The 19,586-nt window shown below is 38.2% G+C and overlaps 1 protein-coding gene across 8 annotated transcripts in view; it reads left to right on the plus strand.

Annotated features, from left to right (window-relative positions):
* SPAG17 (sperm associated antigen 17) overlaps positions 1-19,586 on the plus strand; it is a 241,103-nt gene that overhangs the window by 178,087 nt on the left and 43,430 nt on the right. For all 8 annotated transcript variants that reach the window (XM_073008447.1, XM_007977401.3, XM_073008444.1 and 5 more), the window contains 5 exons: positions 2,110-2,254; positions 6,180-6,334; positions 8,778-8,966; positions 17,536-17,681; positions 17,779-17,909. In XM_073008447.1, coding sequence (XP_072864548.1) covers positions 2,110-2,254; positions 6,180-6,334; positions 8,778-8,966; positions 17,536-17,681; positions 17,779-17,909 — 766 coding nt within the window. The remainder of the gene's footprint in view (positions 1-2,109; positions 2,255-6,179; positions 6,335-8,777; positions 8,967-17,535; positions 17,682-17,778; positions 17,910-19,586) is intronic.

Genomic DNA, 19,586 nt, shown 5'->3' on the forward strand with positions numbered 1-19,586 from the left:
TTAATTTGGCCCCTGAGTTAGATTATTTGGCTTAATATGCAAGTTTGATTAACATTTCTTTGTTAACTTTTAATTTCCCTCATTCATCTCCATCACCATTTTGGAAACATGAACCAACATCCAAGAACCCGGATTCAAGCATGAATTAAACACCAAATGCACAACAGAATAAGAGCAATAATGGTGATATTTACTGAGCATTCACTGTGTACTAGGCCCTGTTCTCTGCATTTTCCATATACTAACTCAATCAATTCTCACAACAAACTACTATTGTTTCCATTTTATAGATGAGGCAACTAAGCTACAGAGAGGTTAAATAATTTGCCCAAGATCGCACAGCAAATGGTAGAGCCAGAATGTAGACCCCAACACTGTGTCCCAGATCTCAAGAAACTGGCATGATCATATGAAACAAAATTGAAAATGGGTGTGTCTTTTCATAACCCCTGACATGAAGTATTACATTCTAAAGGAGTGAGCACTGCCCTTGGGGTGAGGCAGACCTGTATCTCAAGCCCTAGCCATAGTCCTTACTAGATGGATAACTTTTGGCAAGTTTCTCATCTGGTTTCTTATTCATAAACTGGAGATAATAGTCATTACCTGTTGAGAAGATTAGTACCAGACCTGGCACTATCAGGCATTCAGAAATATCCTTGTAACTGTGTTATTGCCACCACCAAGAATGATTATCCTATCCTATGGTGACCAGAAAATGTCACTGTTTATGTGGCATTATGAAATGTTTGAATAATTCTAAATCATAATGTGTAAATATCTCCACTAGATTAAAAACTGATATCAATAATTACTAACATCATGGCCAAGTGTGACACGCTTTACCAGCATCATCTCATTTAACCCACATAAGATTTCCAAGAAGATACTAGTGTTGGCTCCATTTTGTGGATGAGTAAACCAGACAACAAACAGGTTAAGCAACATCCCTAAGTCTACCCAGCCATTTGTGGAGTCAGGATTCAAACTCAGGCAGCTGAATCCCAGAGCTCATGCTCTCAACCATCACATTACACAGCAGTATTTCTCAGTATATGCTCCTGGCTGAAAGTGCCAATGATAAGAACCTAAAATAATGATCAGCATTCATTTCTCTCTTAGTGATTGCCGCCTACCATTAAGAGCTAAGAAGGTGATAATCACCTGCTCCCAATAGCCATAGACTCTGTGAGTCAGAAAATAACTAGCAAACTCACTCTCACATCCATCCAGACCTTCAGTGAAACATTAAGTTCCTTAGAGTTAGAACAGTATAAGTTTAGAAAATGCCCAATGATTGAAATATGCATTATGCAGTTTACAGTACTGCAGTTGCAGGTTGAGCTTTCCAGAAGCAAACGCTGAGGTGAAGTCCGGAGTACAAGATTTTAATAGAGACATGTATGTGAAAGGAGGAAGGAGAAAGCAGTAATGGGCAGAAGTAAAAGCTGAACTGTGAAGCAAACACAACAGAGCCATGGTCAACCCAGTGCAGAGCTCAGGAGCAGCAACACACGCACACCACTTCTCATACCCCTCAAGCTCACAGGCATGCACAGGCACTGAGCAGCAGACACATGTGCAGGTCAACTTGACACAGAGAGGCTACAACCTCTGTCCCCCACCAATCTTCAAGTACTGCTCTGATGACGTTAGCACGACACTTGCAGGCCATCCTGCGGTTCACCCCATCTGGGGAAGTTCTGCAGAGCAGCGGTTTCACAGCGCACAAGGCAGCCACAATATGCCACATTTATCATTATTCCATAGTTTCCAAGGAAACAGGGCCTGTGGGCATTTTCCCAGACAGACCTGGGTTAACCCAGTCCAAATGTTCAGTGTTTCCTCAAATATGCCCTGATACTTACTTGTTGCATGACTTTCAGCAAGCTTCTCAACTTCTTTAAGCCTAAATTTCCTCATCTATAAAATGAGGGTACCTGCCAAGATTGTTGTGAAGGTTAGATCAGGTAGATGAGATAAAACTTTTGCTTATAAAGAAATAACTAGGACTTTGATGGTGCCATCTTTGTATTCAGTGGATAAAAATAAGTACACTTGGGATTAACCATGTGGCCAAATGATTATGTGCTGCCTTTTCATGTTCAGGTTATGACAACTCGAGAAGACAAAGTTGTCATAGTTGAAAGGAAAGATGGGACTCGGATAGTGGATCATGCTGATGGTACCAGGATCACAACCTTTTATCAAGTTTATGAAGATCAAATTATTCTGCCAGATGATCAAGAAACAAGTACGTTTTATTTAGTGTAAGTTAGATAGAATCCTCACTGACTGCTGAACACACACATAAGAAAAATAATTTTTTGGTAAAGTTAGTCAACTAAAGAAAACCCATGCAGTCCAAAGCAGGGTCTATGAGGATTTAGTATTATTACTATCATCATTACTTATTTTGCTGTTTGCTTTTTAAAATTTAATTTTATTCTTTCAATTGACAGATATTGTGTGTAGATATATAAAATAAATAATATGATGTGTTGAAATATGTATACATTGCAAAATGACTCAATCAAACTAATTAACATATTCATTACCCTCAGATACTTATTTTTAGTTGTGAGAAAACTTAAAATCTACTTTCTTAGAAATATTTTTTGACCAGCAGCACCCAGCAGCCAAAAGTTTCTCCAACACACCTCACTGTGTGTGTGTGTGTGTGTGTATGTGTGTGTGTTTTATTTATGTATTCATTTATTTAAAACTTTTGAGTTAAGGGGTACATGTGCAGGTTTGTAATATAGGTAAATTCATGTAATGGGGTTTGCTGTACAGATTATTTTGTCACCCAGGTATTAAACCTAGTACCCATTAATTATTTTTTCTGATCCTCTCCCTCCTCCTACCTTCCAGTAGGCCCTAGTATCTGTTGTTCCCCTCTATATGTCCATGTGTTTTCATCATTTAGCTCCCACTTATAAGTAAGATGAAGCAGTATTTGGTTTTCTCTTCCTGTGTTAGTTTGCTAAGGGTAATGGCCTCCAGCTCCACGCATTTTCCAGCAAAGGATGTGATCGTGTTCGTTTTTATGGCTGCATAGTATTCCATGGTGTATATGTATGCCATTTTCTTACTCCACTCTACCATTGATGGGCATTTAGGTTGATTCCATATCTTTGCTATTGTGAATGGTGCTACAGTGAACATACGTGTGTATATGTCTCTATGGTTAAATGATTTATGTTCCTTTAGGTATATACCCAGTAATGGGATTACTGGGTTGAATAGTTCTTCTGTATTCAGGTCTTTGAAGAATCACCACACTGTCTTCCACAGTGTCTGAACTAATTTAAATTCCCACCAGCAGTGTATAAGCATTCCTTTTTTTTGCTGCAACTTGGCCAGCATCTGTTACTTTTTGGCCTTTTAATAATTGCCATTCTAACTGATGTGAGAGTTATCTCATTGTGGTTTTGATTTGCATATCTCTAATGTTCAGTGATGTTGAGCTTTTCTTCATGTGATTTTTAGCCACCTTTATGTCTTCTTTTGAAAACTGTTCGTCTTTTGCCCACTTTTGAATGGGGTTGTTTGGTTTTTTGCTTATTAGTTTGTTTAAGTTCCTTATGGATGCTAGATGTTAAACCTTTGTCAGATGCATAGTTTGTATATATTTTCTCCCATTCTCTAGGTTGTCAGTTTAGTCTGTTGATAGTTTCTTTTGCTGTGCAGAAGTTCTTTGTTTTAATTAGATCTCACTTGTCAATTTTTGCTTTTGTTGCAATTGCTTTTGGTATCTTTGTCATGAAATATTTGCCTGTTCGTATGTCTAGAACGGTATTGCCTAGGTTGTCTTTCAGAGTTTTTATAATTTGGGGTTTTACATTTTATTCTTTAATTCATCTTTAGATAATTATTCTATATGATGTAAGGAAGGGGTACAGTTTCAATCTTCTGCATATGGCCAGTCATTTATTTCAGTACCATTTATTGAATAGGGAGTCCTTTCCTCCTTGCTTGTTTTTGTTGATTTGTTTAAGATCAGATGATTGTCGGTGTGTGGCTTTATTTCTGGGCTCTCTATTCTGTTCCATTGGTCTCTGTGTCCGTTTTGCTGCTTTGGTACCAGTACCATGCCACTTTGGTTACTGTAGTCCTGTAGTGTAGTTTGAAGTTGAGTAGCACGGTTGCCTCCAGCTTTGTTCTTTGTACTTATCATTTTTAGTTGTGAGAATACTTAAAATCTACTCTCCTAGAAATTTTCAAAATATGATATTTTATTTACTATAGTCACCACGTTATACAGTATATCTCTTTAATTTATTCCTCTTATATAACTGAAATTTTATATCCTTTGACCAACATCTCCCCAACTCCTCACCCCGATGGCTGGTAACTACCATTCTACTCTCTACTTGTATGAGTTCAACTATTTTAGAGTCTACATATAAGTGTGCTGTTTGTCTTTCTGTACCTGGATTGTTTTACTTAAAATAATGTCCTCCAGGTTTATCCATATTGTTGCAAATGACAGATTTCTTTTTTTTTTTAACACTGAATAATATTATCTTGTCTGTATTTACTACATTTTCTTTCTTTATTCACCCATTGATGAACATGTGGACTGATTCCAAATCTTGGTGATTGTGAATAATGCTGCAATGAATATGAGGATGCATTAGGACTTTTTATTGTGATCATTATCTCAACAGAGATGGGAGCGATAACAGCTCTAGTTAGCTGATGGAGAGTAATAGCCTTTGATGGGTGGCAACTAAAACCTAATAACCATGATTCATCTGTCCTAGATACTAGCTTTAGATGTTTCCTTTGATCCTCAAGGCATCTAATTTGCATAAATAGGTGACCTTAGATAGGTCTTCAGTCAGAGCATGTCTTTTGTCAGAAAGGTGGTATCAGAAAAAAGGAAACTATAGTTGCTAATTAACAGGAACCTACTCTAAGACTCAAAGTCTTCCACTCTTCCGAACCTGAATTTAAGAAATATTTTTAATGAGAAGTTATTCCCTGAGTTCCCTTTCCTTAATGCCAGTGTTTTTTATTGGATATATTTAAGATGCACAACATGATATTTTGATATCCATATACATAGTGGAATAAGTCAAGCAAATTAATGTATCTCTTACCTTATATAGCTGTTTTCTTGTGTGTGTGTGTGTGTGTGTGTGTTATGAGCACCTAAAATCTACACTCTTGGAAAATTGTCATTATACAATACAATGTTATTGACTATAGTTTTTATGCTATACATTACATTCTTATACTTATTCATCTTACATAATTGTAACTTTATATGCTTTGACCTACATCTCCCCACCCCACCCACGTATCATATTATGATGCAATAACTTTATTTCTGCTTATAGAGAGAGGGACACTCATACACATTTGCATAAGGAAACAAGTACAGAGGAGCGACTTGCAGCATTGAGTATAATATTGAAATATTGGGAAAATGTAAATGTCCATCAATGGCAGAATAGAAAAATAAAATGTGGTACATTCCTACAAAATAACACTATAAGACTGTTAAAGGGAGTCATACACACACAAATAAATATATCTATGCACACATATATGTATAGATAGATAGATATAGATTAAGATGGTTGGGGTCTTGAAACTGTGTTAAATGAAAAAAGCAGGAGTAGAATGATAGTACAGTAATTACATAAATACATGGAGTAACATATAGCTTATATACATTTAAAGCACACATATATGTATTGTTCATGATATATGTGTACATAAAAGTGTAAAAATGAATTTCAAGATAGAAATAAGCCCAGATATAAGGATAAACTTCAATTTTATCTGTGATTTTTCTTTTACATATGTATTAAAAAGTATAAATTTTAATTGATGAATATCTGAGTGCTTAAATTATATTTTATGCTTTTCAATTTTTCAAGTTGAAAAATCAGATGTTCTCAGCTCCTACAAATAAATAGTGAGATTAAGACAGCATACTAAATTAAGTAAGAAGATTTTTTCTGGAGGAATTATTCTGAATTGACAAGAACAGCAGGCCTCACTCCAACCCTGTGGAGTTCTCAGTACTTGCTCTAGACTTTACAATTGTGTTTTTCCCATGGGGAATCCAGACAGCCAGGAAACAGCAGCAGAATCAATAGGCTGAGGTCTGTTTTGCAATGTCTACACCCCATCAGATCTGCTTACCTTGCATTTGCTTGTAGCCGAAGGTCCTCGGACTGTCACCAGGCAGGTGAAGTGTATGCGGGTAGAAAGCTCACGCTATGCCACTGTTATCACCAACTGTGAGGACAGTAGCTGCTGTGCCACCTTTGGAGATGGAACAACTATTATTGCAAAGCCACAGGGAACATACCAGGTAGGTCTAGAAGGAAAATGAGAAGTGCCAAAGATGAATGTCTATTTAGCTAAGAAAACCCACTTCTAAAATCCCTGCAATGTACACTGCTGTTGCTTTCTTTTCTCTTAGAATACTAATATCTTAGAATATACTTCTTAAACTCATTTATTCATCCCTTTTTACATCCCATGCCAGAAAAACATTGCCCTGCTTGTTTTGCAAAACTTTGGTAGTTTTGGACCAAGGTTATAAACCAAAATGTGTTTGTTGAGGATTTCTTATGTACTAGGCACTGTGGGTGTTAGAAACCCTTAGATGATTTGGCTTGTGCCTAACAGACCAGCTTCACCTCCTGCCACCTCGACCCTCATTCTCACTCTCCATCTTTCCCACCTCCAGTCAGTCCTCCCTACTCTACTCAAAGTCCTAGCAGGACAGGAGGGAGCACATGGTGTGTGTGGTCCCGGGTGGGCAGTTCTCCTAACTGAAGCAAAGCTTTGTCCTTGGAAGGTCAAGGAGGAACAGTTAGCACCTTTCCCTACCTTTCTGCATTTCCCCTTTAAACACAACCATCCAGTGTCAGCCTGCACTTCCTTTAGCCTTAAAAGGACTTGCCTTCAGCTTTTCACTTGCTGGAGAAAGGACACTACAGCAAAAACATTGCAAACAATGTCACTAGATACTGAGAGCTAAAAGCTAGAAGATGATGGACAAAGATCTCACTGACAAGTATTTGTTACTGTGAAAGTTGCTGAAGTCAGTTTGTCCTTCTCATCTCTTCTGACAATGTTATCCTTCCCCCTCTTTATCTAGTGTAGATTATTATGGGGCAAGGAAGGTGCTGGAAGTGAGAGATGAAAGAAAATATAGATATAAATTTTCATGTTTTTGATTAGGCAATAGTTTCTTAGATATGATACCAAACATACAAGTGTTACCAAAAAAAAAAAAAAAAAAGTTTGTGATTCAAAGAACACCACCAAGAACGTGAAAAGATAAACTAAAAACTAGAAGATGTTTTTTGAAAATCATATAACTGATAATGGTCTCGGGTACAGAATACCCTACAACTTAGAACTCTCACAACTCAACAATAAAAAGACAATAACCAACTTTAAAATGAGCAAAGGATTTGAATTTCCCCAAAGAAGATACACAAATGGCAAATAAGCCAAGGAAAGATGCTCAACATCACTAGTTGTGAGGGAGCTACAGCGCAAACTGCGATGAGATTGCACTTCACACCCACTAGAAAACTGTAATCAAAAAGACAGATAATGGCAAGTGATAGCAAGGGTATGGAGAAATTGGAACCCTTGTAAATTGCTGATGGTGTAAGTCACTTTGGAAAGTGGTAAGTCACTTGGAAAATGGTATAGTCACTTTGGAAAACAACTTGACACTTCCTCAAAAGGTAAACTTAGTTGTCATGTGACCCAGCAATTCCACTCCTAGATATATATCCAAGAGAAACCATACATCTGCACAAAAACTTGTAAACAATATTTGCAGCAACATTTTTAATAATAGCAAAACTGAAAACAACCCAAATGCATGCCAACTCATAAGTGAATAAAGAAAATGTGATATAGCCATACAATGGAATATTACTTATCCATAAAATGGAATAAAGTACTGTGTGCTACAACATGAGTGAACCTTGAAAACATTACGCTAACTGAAAGAAGCCAGACACAAAAGGCCACAGAGTACATGCTTCCATTTAAATGAAGTATCTAGAATAGGTCCATCCATAGACATAGACAGCAGATTAGTGGTTGCCAGGGCCTAAGGCCTAGTGATCCAGAATGATTTCTAACAGGATCAGGGTTTCTTTGGGGGATGATAAAAGTGTTATGGAATTAGCAATAATGGCTTCACACACTTTTGAATATACTAAAAACCATTGAATTGTACACTTTAAAAAGGTAAATCTAGGATATGTAAATTCTATTTCAGAAAATGATCCGTTTGAACCAGAATTCATTACATGAAGTCTATTACTTAAGGACTGTGTCAGCCACCAGAGGAGAGAGGAGAGATGAGTTTCTAAGAGCACTTATCCCACATTTTTTACCCTTTCAGAGATGCTTCTTGTCCAAGATCACGAACAACTCCAAACATTTAGAATGGAATGAATAGGGCCAAACATGTATTTAACCTCAGCTAAAATATATTAAATATTGGAAATAAGGGGGCATAGGACAATTACTTAGAAGAGATATTAAAGTGAGCAGATAAGATGTGAGGATACAGGAGAAATGATATCATAACTATTCAGTTTGCCTCCTTATCAAGTAGCCCTTCCTAGACCTTAAGTCCTCCCTTGGATAATGTTTTCTTCCTGCAAACAGTTTGTGATTAGGATCTATGGATATTCTTTTTCCTAAAGTGGTTTTCCAAGTCCCACACATTAAACTGGAAAATTTTAATAATTTCTGTCCTTCCGTTACCCTTTCAGGTGTTACCTCCAAACACAGGCTCTCTTTATATTGACAAGGATTGTTCAGCTGTGTACTGCCATGAATCAAGCAGTAATATATACTATCCTTTTCAAAAGCGTGAACAGCCGAGAGCTGGCAGGTACATCATGAGACATACTTCAGAGGTTATCTGTGAGGTTCTGGATCCTGAGGGAAACACTTTTCAGGTAAAGTGCACCTTTGGTGTGGAGAGAAAGCCTGTGGCTTTGCTTTTGAGATATTTCACACTACAAAGCTTCCATGTAGATTTTTACCTTAGTTGCCTTGGGATTAATTATCCACTTACTGCCAATACTTTGGGCAAGCAGTAATGAATGTCAATACTTTTCCTTTGATTCTTAAGTGTACTTTCATGGGGGATGGCAAGCCAAATAATTGGTGGGACAGAAATGTTCAGGCTAAATGAATAATTAGAACAGAAAGGAAGAAACAGTAGCAGACATCTGAAAATAATGCCAACATAAAGAATGTGGCAATGGTCCTTATCCAAGTTGAAGTCAGAGCAAACACAAGACAACAAGCAAGTTTCTTTGAGTAGTCACAGAGTCCATGGTAAGAAGGATATAGTATGGTTGAAAGTGGGGAAGTGGACCAACATCCAAGCTGAGTGCCAAATCAAGAAAACAATCCTGAAGATGGCCGAATAGGAACAGCTCCAGTCTGCAGCACCCACCATGATTGATGCAGAAAATGGGTGATTTCTGCATTTCCAACTGAAGTACCTGGTTCATCTCACTGAGACTGGTTGGACAGTGGGTGCAGCCCACACAGGGCGAGACGAAGCAGGGCAGGGCATCGCCTCACCCGGGAAGCACAAGGGGTCGAGGGATTTCCCTTTCCTAGCCAAGGGAAGCCTTGACAGACTGTACCTGTAAAAACGGGACACCTTCCCCCAAATATTATGCTTTTCCAATGGTCTTAGCAACCAGCAGACAAGGAGATTCTCTCCCATGCCTGGCTCAGTGGGTCCCATGGCCCACGGAGCCTTACTCACTGCTAGCACAGCAGCCTGAGATGGAACTGTGAGGCAGCAGCCTGGCTGGGGAAGGGGCATCCGCCATTGCTGAGGCTTGAGTAGGTAAACAAAGCAACCAGGAAGCTTGAACTGGGCAAAGCCCACCGCAGCTCAGCAAGGCCTACTGCTTCTAGACTCCACCTCTATGGGCAGGGCTTACCTGAACGAAAGTCAGCAGACAACTTCTGCAGACTTAAACATCCCTGACAGCTCTGAAGAGAGCAGTGGTTCTCCCAACACAGTGTTTGAGCTCTGAGGATGGACAGACTGCCTCCTCAAGTGGGTCCCTAACCCTGTGTAGCCTAACTAGGAGACACTGCCCAACAGGGCTGACAGACACCTTATATAGGCAGGTGCCCCTCTGGGATGAAGCTTCCAGAGGAAGGATCAGGCAGCAATGTTTGTGTTCTGCAGCCTCCACTGGTGATACCCAGGCAAACAAGGTCTGGAGTGGACCTCCAGCAAACTCCACCAGACCTGCAGCTGAGGGACCTGACTGTTAGAAGGAAAACTAACAAACAGAAAGGAATAGCATCAGCATCAACAAAAAGGACATCTACACCAAAACCCCATCTGTAGCTCACCAACATCAAAGACCAAAGGTAGATAAAACCACAAAGATGGGGAGAAAACAGAGCAGAAAAGCTGAAAATTCTAAAAATCAGAGTACTTCTCCTCCTCCACAGGATCACAGCTCCTTGCCAACAACAGAACAAAGCTGGATGGAGGATGACTTTGATAAGTTGACAGAAGTAGACTTCAGAAGGTCAGTAATAACAAACTTCTCTGAACTAAAGGAACATGTTTGAACCCATCGCAAGGTAGCTGAATACCTTAAAAAAGGTTAGACGAGTGGCTAACTAGAATAAACGGTGGAGAGAAGACATTAAATGACCTCCTGGAGCTGAAAACTATGGCATGAGAACTTCATGACACATGCACAAGCTTCAATAGCTGATTTGATCAAGTGGAAGAAAGGGTATAAGTGATTGAAAATCAAATTAATGAAATAAAGCAAGAAAAGAAGTTTAGAGAAAAAAGAGTAAAAAGAAGCAAAGCTTCCACAAAATATGGGACTATGTGAAAAGATGAAATCTATGTTTGATTGGTGTACCTGAAAGTGATGGGGAGAATGGAACCAAGTTGGAAAACACTCTTTAGGATATTATCCAGGGGAACTTCCCCAACCTAGCAAGGCAGGCCATCCCCAAGACACGTAAGTGTCAAATTCACCAAGGTTGAAATGAAGGAAAAAATGTTAATGGCAGTCAGAGAGAAAGGTCGAGTTGCCCACAAAGGGAAGCCCATCAGAATAACAGCAGATCTCTTGGCAGAAAGCCTGCAAGCCAGAAGAGAATGGGGCCCAATTTTCAACATTCTGAAAGAAAAGAATTTTCAATCCAGAATTTCATATCCAGTCAAACTAAGCTTCATAAGTGAAGGAGAAATAAAACCCTTTACAAACAAGCAAATGCTGAGAGATTTTGTCACTACCAGGACTGCCTTACAAGAGCTCCTAAAGGAAGCACTAAACATGGAAAGACACAACTAGTACCAACCACTGCAAAAATATGCCAAATTGTAAAGACCATCGATGCTATGAAGCAACTGCATCAATTAATGGGCAAAATAACGAGCTAACATCATAATGACAGGATCAAATTCACACATAACAATATTAACCTTAAATGTAAATGGGCTAAATGCTCCAATTAAAAGACATAGACTGGCAAATTGGATAAAGAGTCAAGACCCCTCAGTGTGCTGTATTCAGGAGACGCACCTCACGTGCAAAGACACACATAGGCTCAAAATAAAGGGATGGAGGAAGATCTACCAAGCAAATGGAAAGCAAAAAAAAAAAAGTGGGGGTTGCAATCCTAGTCTCTGATAAAACAGACTTTAAACCAACAAAGATCAAAAGAGACAAAGAAGGCCATTACATAATTGTGAAGGGATCAATTCAACAAGAAGAACTAACTATTCTAAATATATATGCACCCAATACAGGAGCACCCAGATTCATAAAGCAAGTTTTAGAGATCTACAAAGAGACTTAGACTCCCACACAGTAACAACGGGGGACTTTAACACCCCACTGTCAATATTAGACAGATCAATGAGACAGAAGGTTAACAAGGATATCCAGGACTTGAACTCAGCTCTGCACCAAGCAGAACTAATAGACATCTACAGAACTCTCTGCCCCAAATCAACAGAATTTACATTCTTCTCAGCACTACATCGCACTTATTCTAAAATTGACCACGTACTTGGAAGTAAAGCACTCCTCAGCAAATGTAAAAGAACAGAAATCACAACAAACTGTCTCTCAGACCACAGTGCAATCAAATTAGAACTCAGGATTAAGAAACTCCTCAAAACCACACAACTACATGTAAACTGAACAACTTGTTCCTAAATGACTACTGGGTAAATAACGAAATTAAGACAGAAATAAAGATGTTCTTTGAAACCAATGAGAACAAAGACACAACATACCAGAATCTCTAGGACACATTTAAATCAGTGTGTAGAGGGAAATTTGTAGCACTAAATGCTCATAAGAGAGAGCAGGAAAGATCGAAAATCAGCACCCTAACATCATAATTAAAAGAACTGGAGAAGCAAGAGCAAACAAATTCAAAAGGTAGCAGAAGACAAGAAATAACTAAGATCAGAGCAGAACTGGAGGAGATAGAGACACAAAAAACCCTTAAAAAAATCAATGAATCCAGGAGCTGGTTTTCTGAAAAGATCAACAAAATTGATAGACCACTAGCAAGACTAATAAAGAAGAGAGAAGAATCAAATAGATGCAATAAAAAATGATAAAGAGGATATCACCACCAACCCCACAGAAATACAAACTACCATCAGAGAATACTATGAACACCTCTACGCAAATAAACTAGAAAACCTAGAAGAAATGGATAAATTCCTTGACACATACACCCTCCCAAGACTAAACCAGGAAGAAGCTGAATCTCTAAATAGACCAATAGCAGGCTCTGAAATTGAGGCAATAATTAATAGCCTACCAACCAGAAAACGTCCAGGACCAGACGAATTCACAGCCAAATTCTACCACAGGTACAAAGAGGAGCTGGTACCATTCCTTCTGAAACTATTCCGATCAATAGAAAAAGAGAGAATCCTCCCTAACTCATTTTATGAAGCCAACATTATCCTGATACCAAAGCCTGGCAGAGACACAACAAAAAAAGGGAATTTTAGACCACTATCTCTGATGAACATCGATGCAAAAATGCTCAATAAAATACTGGCAAACCGAATCCAATTGCACATCAAAACTTTATCCACCATGTTCAGGTCGGCTTCATCCCTGGGATGCAAGGCTGGTTCAACATATGCAAATCGTTAAACACAATCCATCGCATAAACAGAACCAACAACAAAAACCACATGATTATCTCAATAGATGCAGAAAAGGCCTTCAACTAAATTCAACAGCCCTTCATGCTAAAAACTCTCAATAAACTAGGTATTGATGGAACGTATCTCAAAATAATAAGAGCTATTTATGACAAACTCAAAGTCAATATCATACTGAACGGGTAAAAACTGTAAGTGTTCCCTTTGAAAACTGGCACAAGACAAGGATGCCCTCTGTCACCACTCCTATTCAACATAGTATTGGAAGTTCTGACCAGAGCAATCAGGCAAGAGAAAGAAATAAAGGGTATTCAATTAGGGAAAGAGGAAGTCAAATTGTCCCTGTTTGCAGATGACATGATTGTATATTTAGAAAACCCCATCGTCTCAGCCCAAAATCTCCTTAAGGTGATAAGCAACTTCAGCAAAGTCTCAGGATACAAAATCAATATGCAAAAATCACAAGCATTCCTATACACCAATAACAGACAGAGAGCCAAACATGAGTGAACTCCCATTCACAATTGCTACAAAGAGAATAAAATACCTAGGAATCCAACTTACAAGGGATGTGAAGGACCTCTTCACGGAGAACTGCAAACCACTGCGCAATGAAATAAAAGAGGACACAAACAAATGGAAGAACATACCATGCTCATGGATAGGAAGAATCAATATCATGAAAATGGGCAAACTGCCCAAAGAAATTTATAGATTTAGTGCCACCCCCATCAAACTATCAATGACTTTCTTTATAGAATTGGAAAAAACTACTTTAAAGTTCATATGGAACAAAAAAAGAGCCCACATTGCCAAGACAATCCTAAGCAAAAAGAACAAAGCTGGAGGCATCATGCTGCCTAACTTCAAACTATACTACAAGGCTACAGTCACCAAAACAGCATGGTACTGGTACCAAAACAGAGATATAGACCAATGGAACAGAACAGAGGCCTCAGAAGTAACACCACACATCTATAACCATCTGATCTTTGACAAACCTGACAAAAACAAGAAATGGAGAAAGGATTCCCTATTTAATAAATGGTGCTGGGAAAACTGGCTAGCCATATGTAGAAAGCTGAAACTGGATCCCTTCCTTACATCTTATACAAAAATTAATTCCAGATGGATTATAGACTTAAATGTTAGACATAAAACCATAAAAACCCTAGAAGAAAACCTAGGCAACACCATTCAGGACATAGGCATGGGCAAGGACTTCATGACTAAAACACCAAAAGCAATGGCAACAAAAGCCAAAATAGACAAGTAGGATCTAATTAAACTAAAGAGCTTCTGCACAGCAAAAGAAACTACCATCAGAGTGAACAGGCAGCCTACAGAATGGGAGAAAATTTTTGCAATCTACCCATCTGACAAAGGGCTAATATCCATAATCTACAAGGAACTTAAACAAATTTACAAGAAAAAAATAACCCTATCAAAAAGTGGGCAAAGGATATGAACAGACTCTTCTCAAAAGAAGACATCTATGCAGCCAATAGACACATGAAAAAATGCTCATCATCACTGGTCATCAGAGAAATGCAAATCAAAACCACAGTGAGATACAATCTCATGCCAGTTAGAATGGCAGTCATTAAAAAGTCAGGAAACAACAGATGCTGGAGAGGATGTGGAAAAATTGGAACACTTTTACACTGTTGGTGGGAGTGTAAATTAGTTCAACCACTGTGGAAGATAGTGTGGCAATCCCTCAAGGATCTAGAACTAGAAATACCATTTGACCCAGCCATACCAGTACTGGGTATATACCCAAAGGATTATAAATCATGCTACTATAAAGACACATGCACACATATGTTTACTGCTGCACTATTCACAATAGCAAAGCCTTGGAACTAACCCAAATGTCCATCAAAGATAGACTGGATTAAGAAAATGTGGCACATATACACTGTGGAATACTATGCAGTCATAAAAAAGGATGAGTTCATGTCCTTTGCAGGGACATGGATGAAACTGGAAACCATCATTCTCAGCAAACTATCACAAGGACAGAAAACCAAACACCACATGTTCTCACTCATAGGTGGGAATTGAACAATGAGAACACTTGGACACAGGGTGGGCAACATCACACCCCAGGGCCTGTCAGGGGGTGGGGGCATGGGGGATGGAGAGCATTAGGAGAAATACCTAATGTAAATGACGAGTTGATGGGTGCAGTAAACCAACATGGCACATGTATACCTATGTATCAAACTGCACATTGTGCACATGTACCCTCGAACTTAAAGTATAATAATAATAAAAAAGAAAATAATCCTATTCATAATAGCCACCAAAAAATAAAATGCCTAAGAATACAGCTAACCAGGGAGGTGGAAGGTCTCTACACTGAGAAGTACAAAACATTGATAAGAGATATCAGAGATGACACAACCAAATGGGAAAACATTCCATGATCATGGGTAGGAAAAATCAATATTATTAAAATGGCCATACTGCCCAAAGCGATTTACAGATTCAAGGCTATTCCTATCAACGTACCAATGACATTCTTCACAGAATTAGAAAAAGCTGTTCTAAAATTCACATGGAACCAAAAAAGGAGCCCAAATAGCCAAAGCAATCCTAAGCAAAAGGAACAAAGATTGAGGCATCACATTATCCAACTTCAGCTGTATACTACAGGGCTACAATAACCAAAATAGCATGATACCAGTACTAAAACAGACACATAGACCAATGGAACCAAATAGAGAGCCCAGAAATAAAGTTGCATACCTACAATCATCTTCAACAAAACCAACAAAAGCAAGCAATGAGGAAAGGACTCCCTAGTCAATAAATGGTACTGGGATAAATGGCTAGCTATATGCAGAAGGTTGAAACTAGACCCCTTCCATATACAGTAATTGTCTCAAGACTTACATGTAAAACCTAAACTACAAAAACCCTTGAAGAAAACCCAGAAAATACCCTTCTGATCACAGACCCTGGCAAAGATTTCATGGCAAAGACACCAAAAGCAATTGCAACAAAAGCAAAAATTGACAAATGAGACCTAATTAAACTAAAAAGCTTCCGTACAGCAAAAGAAATTATCAACAGACTAAACAGACAACCTACAGAATGTGAGAAAATGTTTGCTTCTTTGTGTTTCAACACCACGACTATCCCCTCACCTCTAGGTCAGGAACTGGCAGACAATGGCCACTTGTTTATCTATAGCTTGTGAACTAAAAATGGTTTCATATATGCTTAAATGGTTTTTGAAAAAACAAAAGAAGACACAACAAAATTATAGGAAATACAAATTTCAATGTCGTTTTATAAAGTTTTATTGGAACACAGTCATGCTCATTTGTTTACATAGTGTCTATGGCTGCTTTACATAATAATGGCAGAGTTGAGTAGTTGCAACAGAGAATGTATGGCCTGCAAATTCAAACTCTAAAATATTTACTGTCGTGCCTGTGACAAAAAAGATTTGCCAACTATTTCTCTAGGCATTTATCTTTTTGTTTTATAAATTTCTAATTCAACAGTGAAATTTTGTCTATCAGCTAGTAGGTATGAAGTTATTTTTTAGATTTGGAGTTATACAACAGAATTCCTAACTTTGTTTTCATATGTAGATAAGCCCTGATCCAGCTTATTTTTTCTTTGCTAAGTAACTGAAACTCTTCACAGCGTGAGTTGAAACTGACAAATTTCAATTTATGACAAATTGAAGTAGAAACTTAAAGCTCAAAACCCTTTAGGCCAAGCATTTTTCGGGGCATTGATACTCCTCTTGGGCATCCCCTTCAGTGGTCTTGCAGCATGAATCACACCCCTTTCTGGAGAGACTCATGGCATATTTAGACAGTAATAAAGGACTAGAACATTTTTTCTCATATTCATACTAAATCTGTTCCCCTAAGTTTTCTACCCATGAGCCGCAATTCTATGTTTGAAATCCCAGAGTATAAGCCCATTCCATGCAAAGGTCCTTCCAAATAATTCAAGACAGCTATTGCATGAGTACCCATTCCTCCATGTTTAAATTCCCAATTCTTTGAACCTATCTTCATAGTATGAGGTTTTGAGTATCCTCCCCATCCTATTCACTTCATTCTGAATATGTTTCAGTCTGTGTTCCTGTTTTAGGTGTCGTTTATAAGTAGAGTTATCCTGCTAGGTTTTTACTTTTATTAATGCAGTCTCTACTTAGTAAACAATACCTTGCAAATAAACATCTCCAATTTTCTGAATAAACCCACCAAATCATCTGTTTTCTCAAATTGGATCAGCGGAAATATAAGCATTATGACTTTCTTTTCTTTTAGTTGCTTACATACTTTATGCCTTAGGTCATGGCTGATGGTAGCATATCAACTATATTACCTGAAAAAAAATTGGAAGATGATTTAAATGAAAAACCTGAGGGCTATGATAGTCTATCCTCTATGCACCTTGAAAAGAATCATCAGCAAATCTATGGTGAACATGTCCCCAGGTAAAATAATAATACTATAATTTTACTTTTAATTCTAAGCTCAAGGAACATTTTAACTGAATACTTAAAGTGATTATATTTTTATTTCTTCAAATAGGTTTTTTGTTATGTATGCTGATGGATCAGGAATGGAACTTCTTCGAGACAGTGACATAGAGGAATATCTATCTTTGGCATATAAAGAATCAAATACTGTTGTTCTCCAAGAGCCAGTGCAGGAACAGCCAGGTAGAGGACCCATACTGTGTGGAATGCACTGTGTCTCTTTGCCAATTCTCATTCTCCTTACTATCCAGTATGTCTTCATGTCATCTTACTTTTTCCACTTTGCTCACTTTACTGCTCTGCTTTGGAAAGTAGAGCAGAAATAAGTTGATATGAATAAGTCGTATCAACTTATTTATATAGCTACTTGAATTTAGGTGTATATCAAGATGTATCTGAGCACCAATCTCCGTAAGCTGAGTATGTATCCCTCTTCTCCTATCAGCAGATTTGTATCTGTGTTCAGGTATGTACCAAAGTTCTGATTTATGAGTTCATTTCATCTTGGTAAGAAAAAACAAAGAACAGTGAGATATCTCTTGTAAATTCATTTTTTTTGTCATTTGGAAGATGTTGCTTTGATGAAATTGATATATGAATTATAATGCCAACCTGAAATACCTGATAAGTTATATAAGCTATATTCATTGGGTACTTATGTTGTTTTCCTCAACTTCAGAGAAATTGGTGTGTTGCCAGAGGTTAGAGATACATATCGCATTAAGTTAGAACCATCCAATATATGTAATATGTGTATCTAAATATAGATAGAAGCCTATATATTATCTGCATACAAAACCTATGTGCTGTGCCTAGGTTTATGTGTGTGTGTATGTGTTTTCATCTTTGTGTTTTGGGATACATTTTGTGTGCATTTATAAATATGCCTGCATTTCTGTGCCCTTAAAACTTTTAGTGTATCGATGCACATGTGCATGACATTAATACACCTTGCTCTTTGTGAATATGGAACATGGGGGACTCTGACTAACCCCTAGTCAGTGTGGTGCATTATGGAACTGTGGGAGAATAAGAATTCATCTCACATTGGTTTGTTAGTCATTTAATTAGCCTCTACTTGGCAAACCACCATGTACTAAACACTGGCTGGGTGTTAGGAATACAATGATGAACTAAAACAGGCATGGACCCTGTTTCAATGGAGCTTGTAGGTTACTGGGAGAGATCGCTGTTAATTATAAAGTCACACAACTGTATGATTATGAGTTGGGATAAGGCCTATGAAGGAAAAGAACATAGGTCTGAGAGAATCTAACAGAAGAAACTGACATAGTCTAGAAGGCTTCCCTGAAGACACCTGACCCAAAAGCTAGTGGGTAGGTAGTGGTTAATTAAGGTAAGAGAGAGAGCTTTCTTGGAAAAGAAAACATAAAAGAGAAAGCATAAAGCATTGGAAAACATGGGTTGGGGGAAAGGCCAAAGTAGCTGAAGCACAGAGGGGAAGAACAGTACAAGTTGAGGTAGGGGCAAAAGAATGTTAAGGACCATCTTTTATCTCACAAGCAATGTGAAGGCAAAAAAGAGTTTTCATCATGGACTAACATAATCAGTCACCCTGACTGCAAGGGAAGGTTCACTCACAGAGTATATATAGGTGGCAAAGTCAGTTGTTGCTATAGTCTAGAGCAGGATCTTTTTAAGGCACATCAAGTAGGGTTCACAGAGAGAGAAAAAGGTGGACTCAAGTTTACTGGGAGAACTGACAGAACTTGTATGTGGTTGGTGAGGGACAGTGAGGTGTCAATGAATACTTTCAGGTGATCTAAATCCAGTCTCTAGGTGTCACAGTGACTGAAAGCTTCATCCTTCTTATTGGTTTGTAAGGTTCCTAAGTATAGT

Source organism: Chlorocebus sabaeus, chromosome 20 (genome assembly GCF_047675955.1).
Source record: "Chlorocebus sabaeus isolate Y175 chromosome 20, mChlSab1.0.hap1, whole genome shotgun sequence".
NCBI classification, from domain to species: Eukaryota; Metazoa; Chordata; class Mammalia; order Primates; family Cercopithecidae; genus Chlorocebus; species Chlorocebus sabaeus.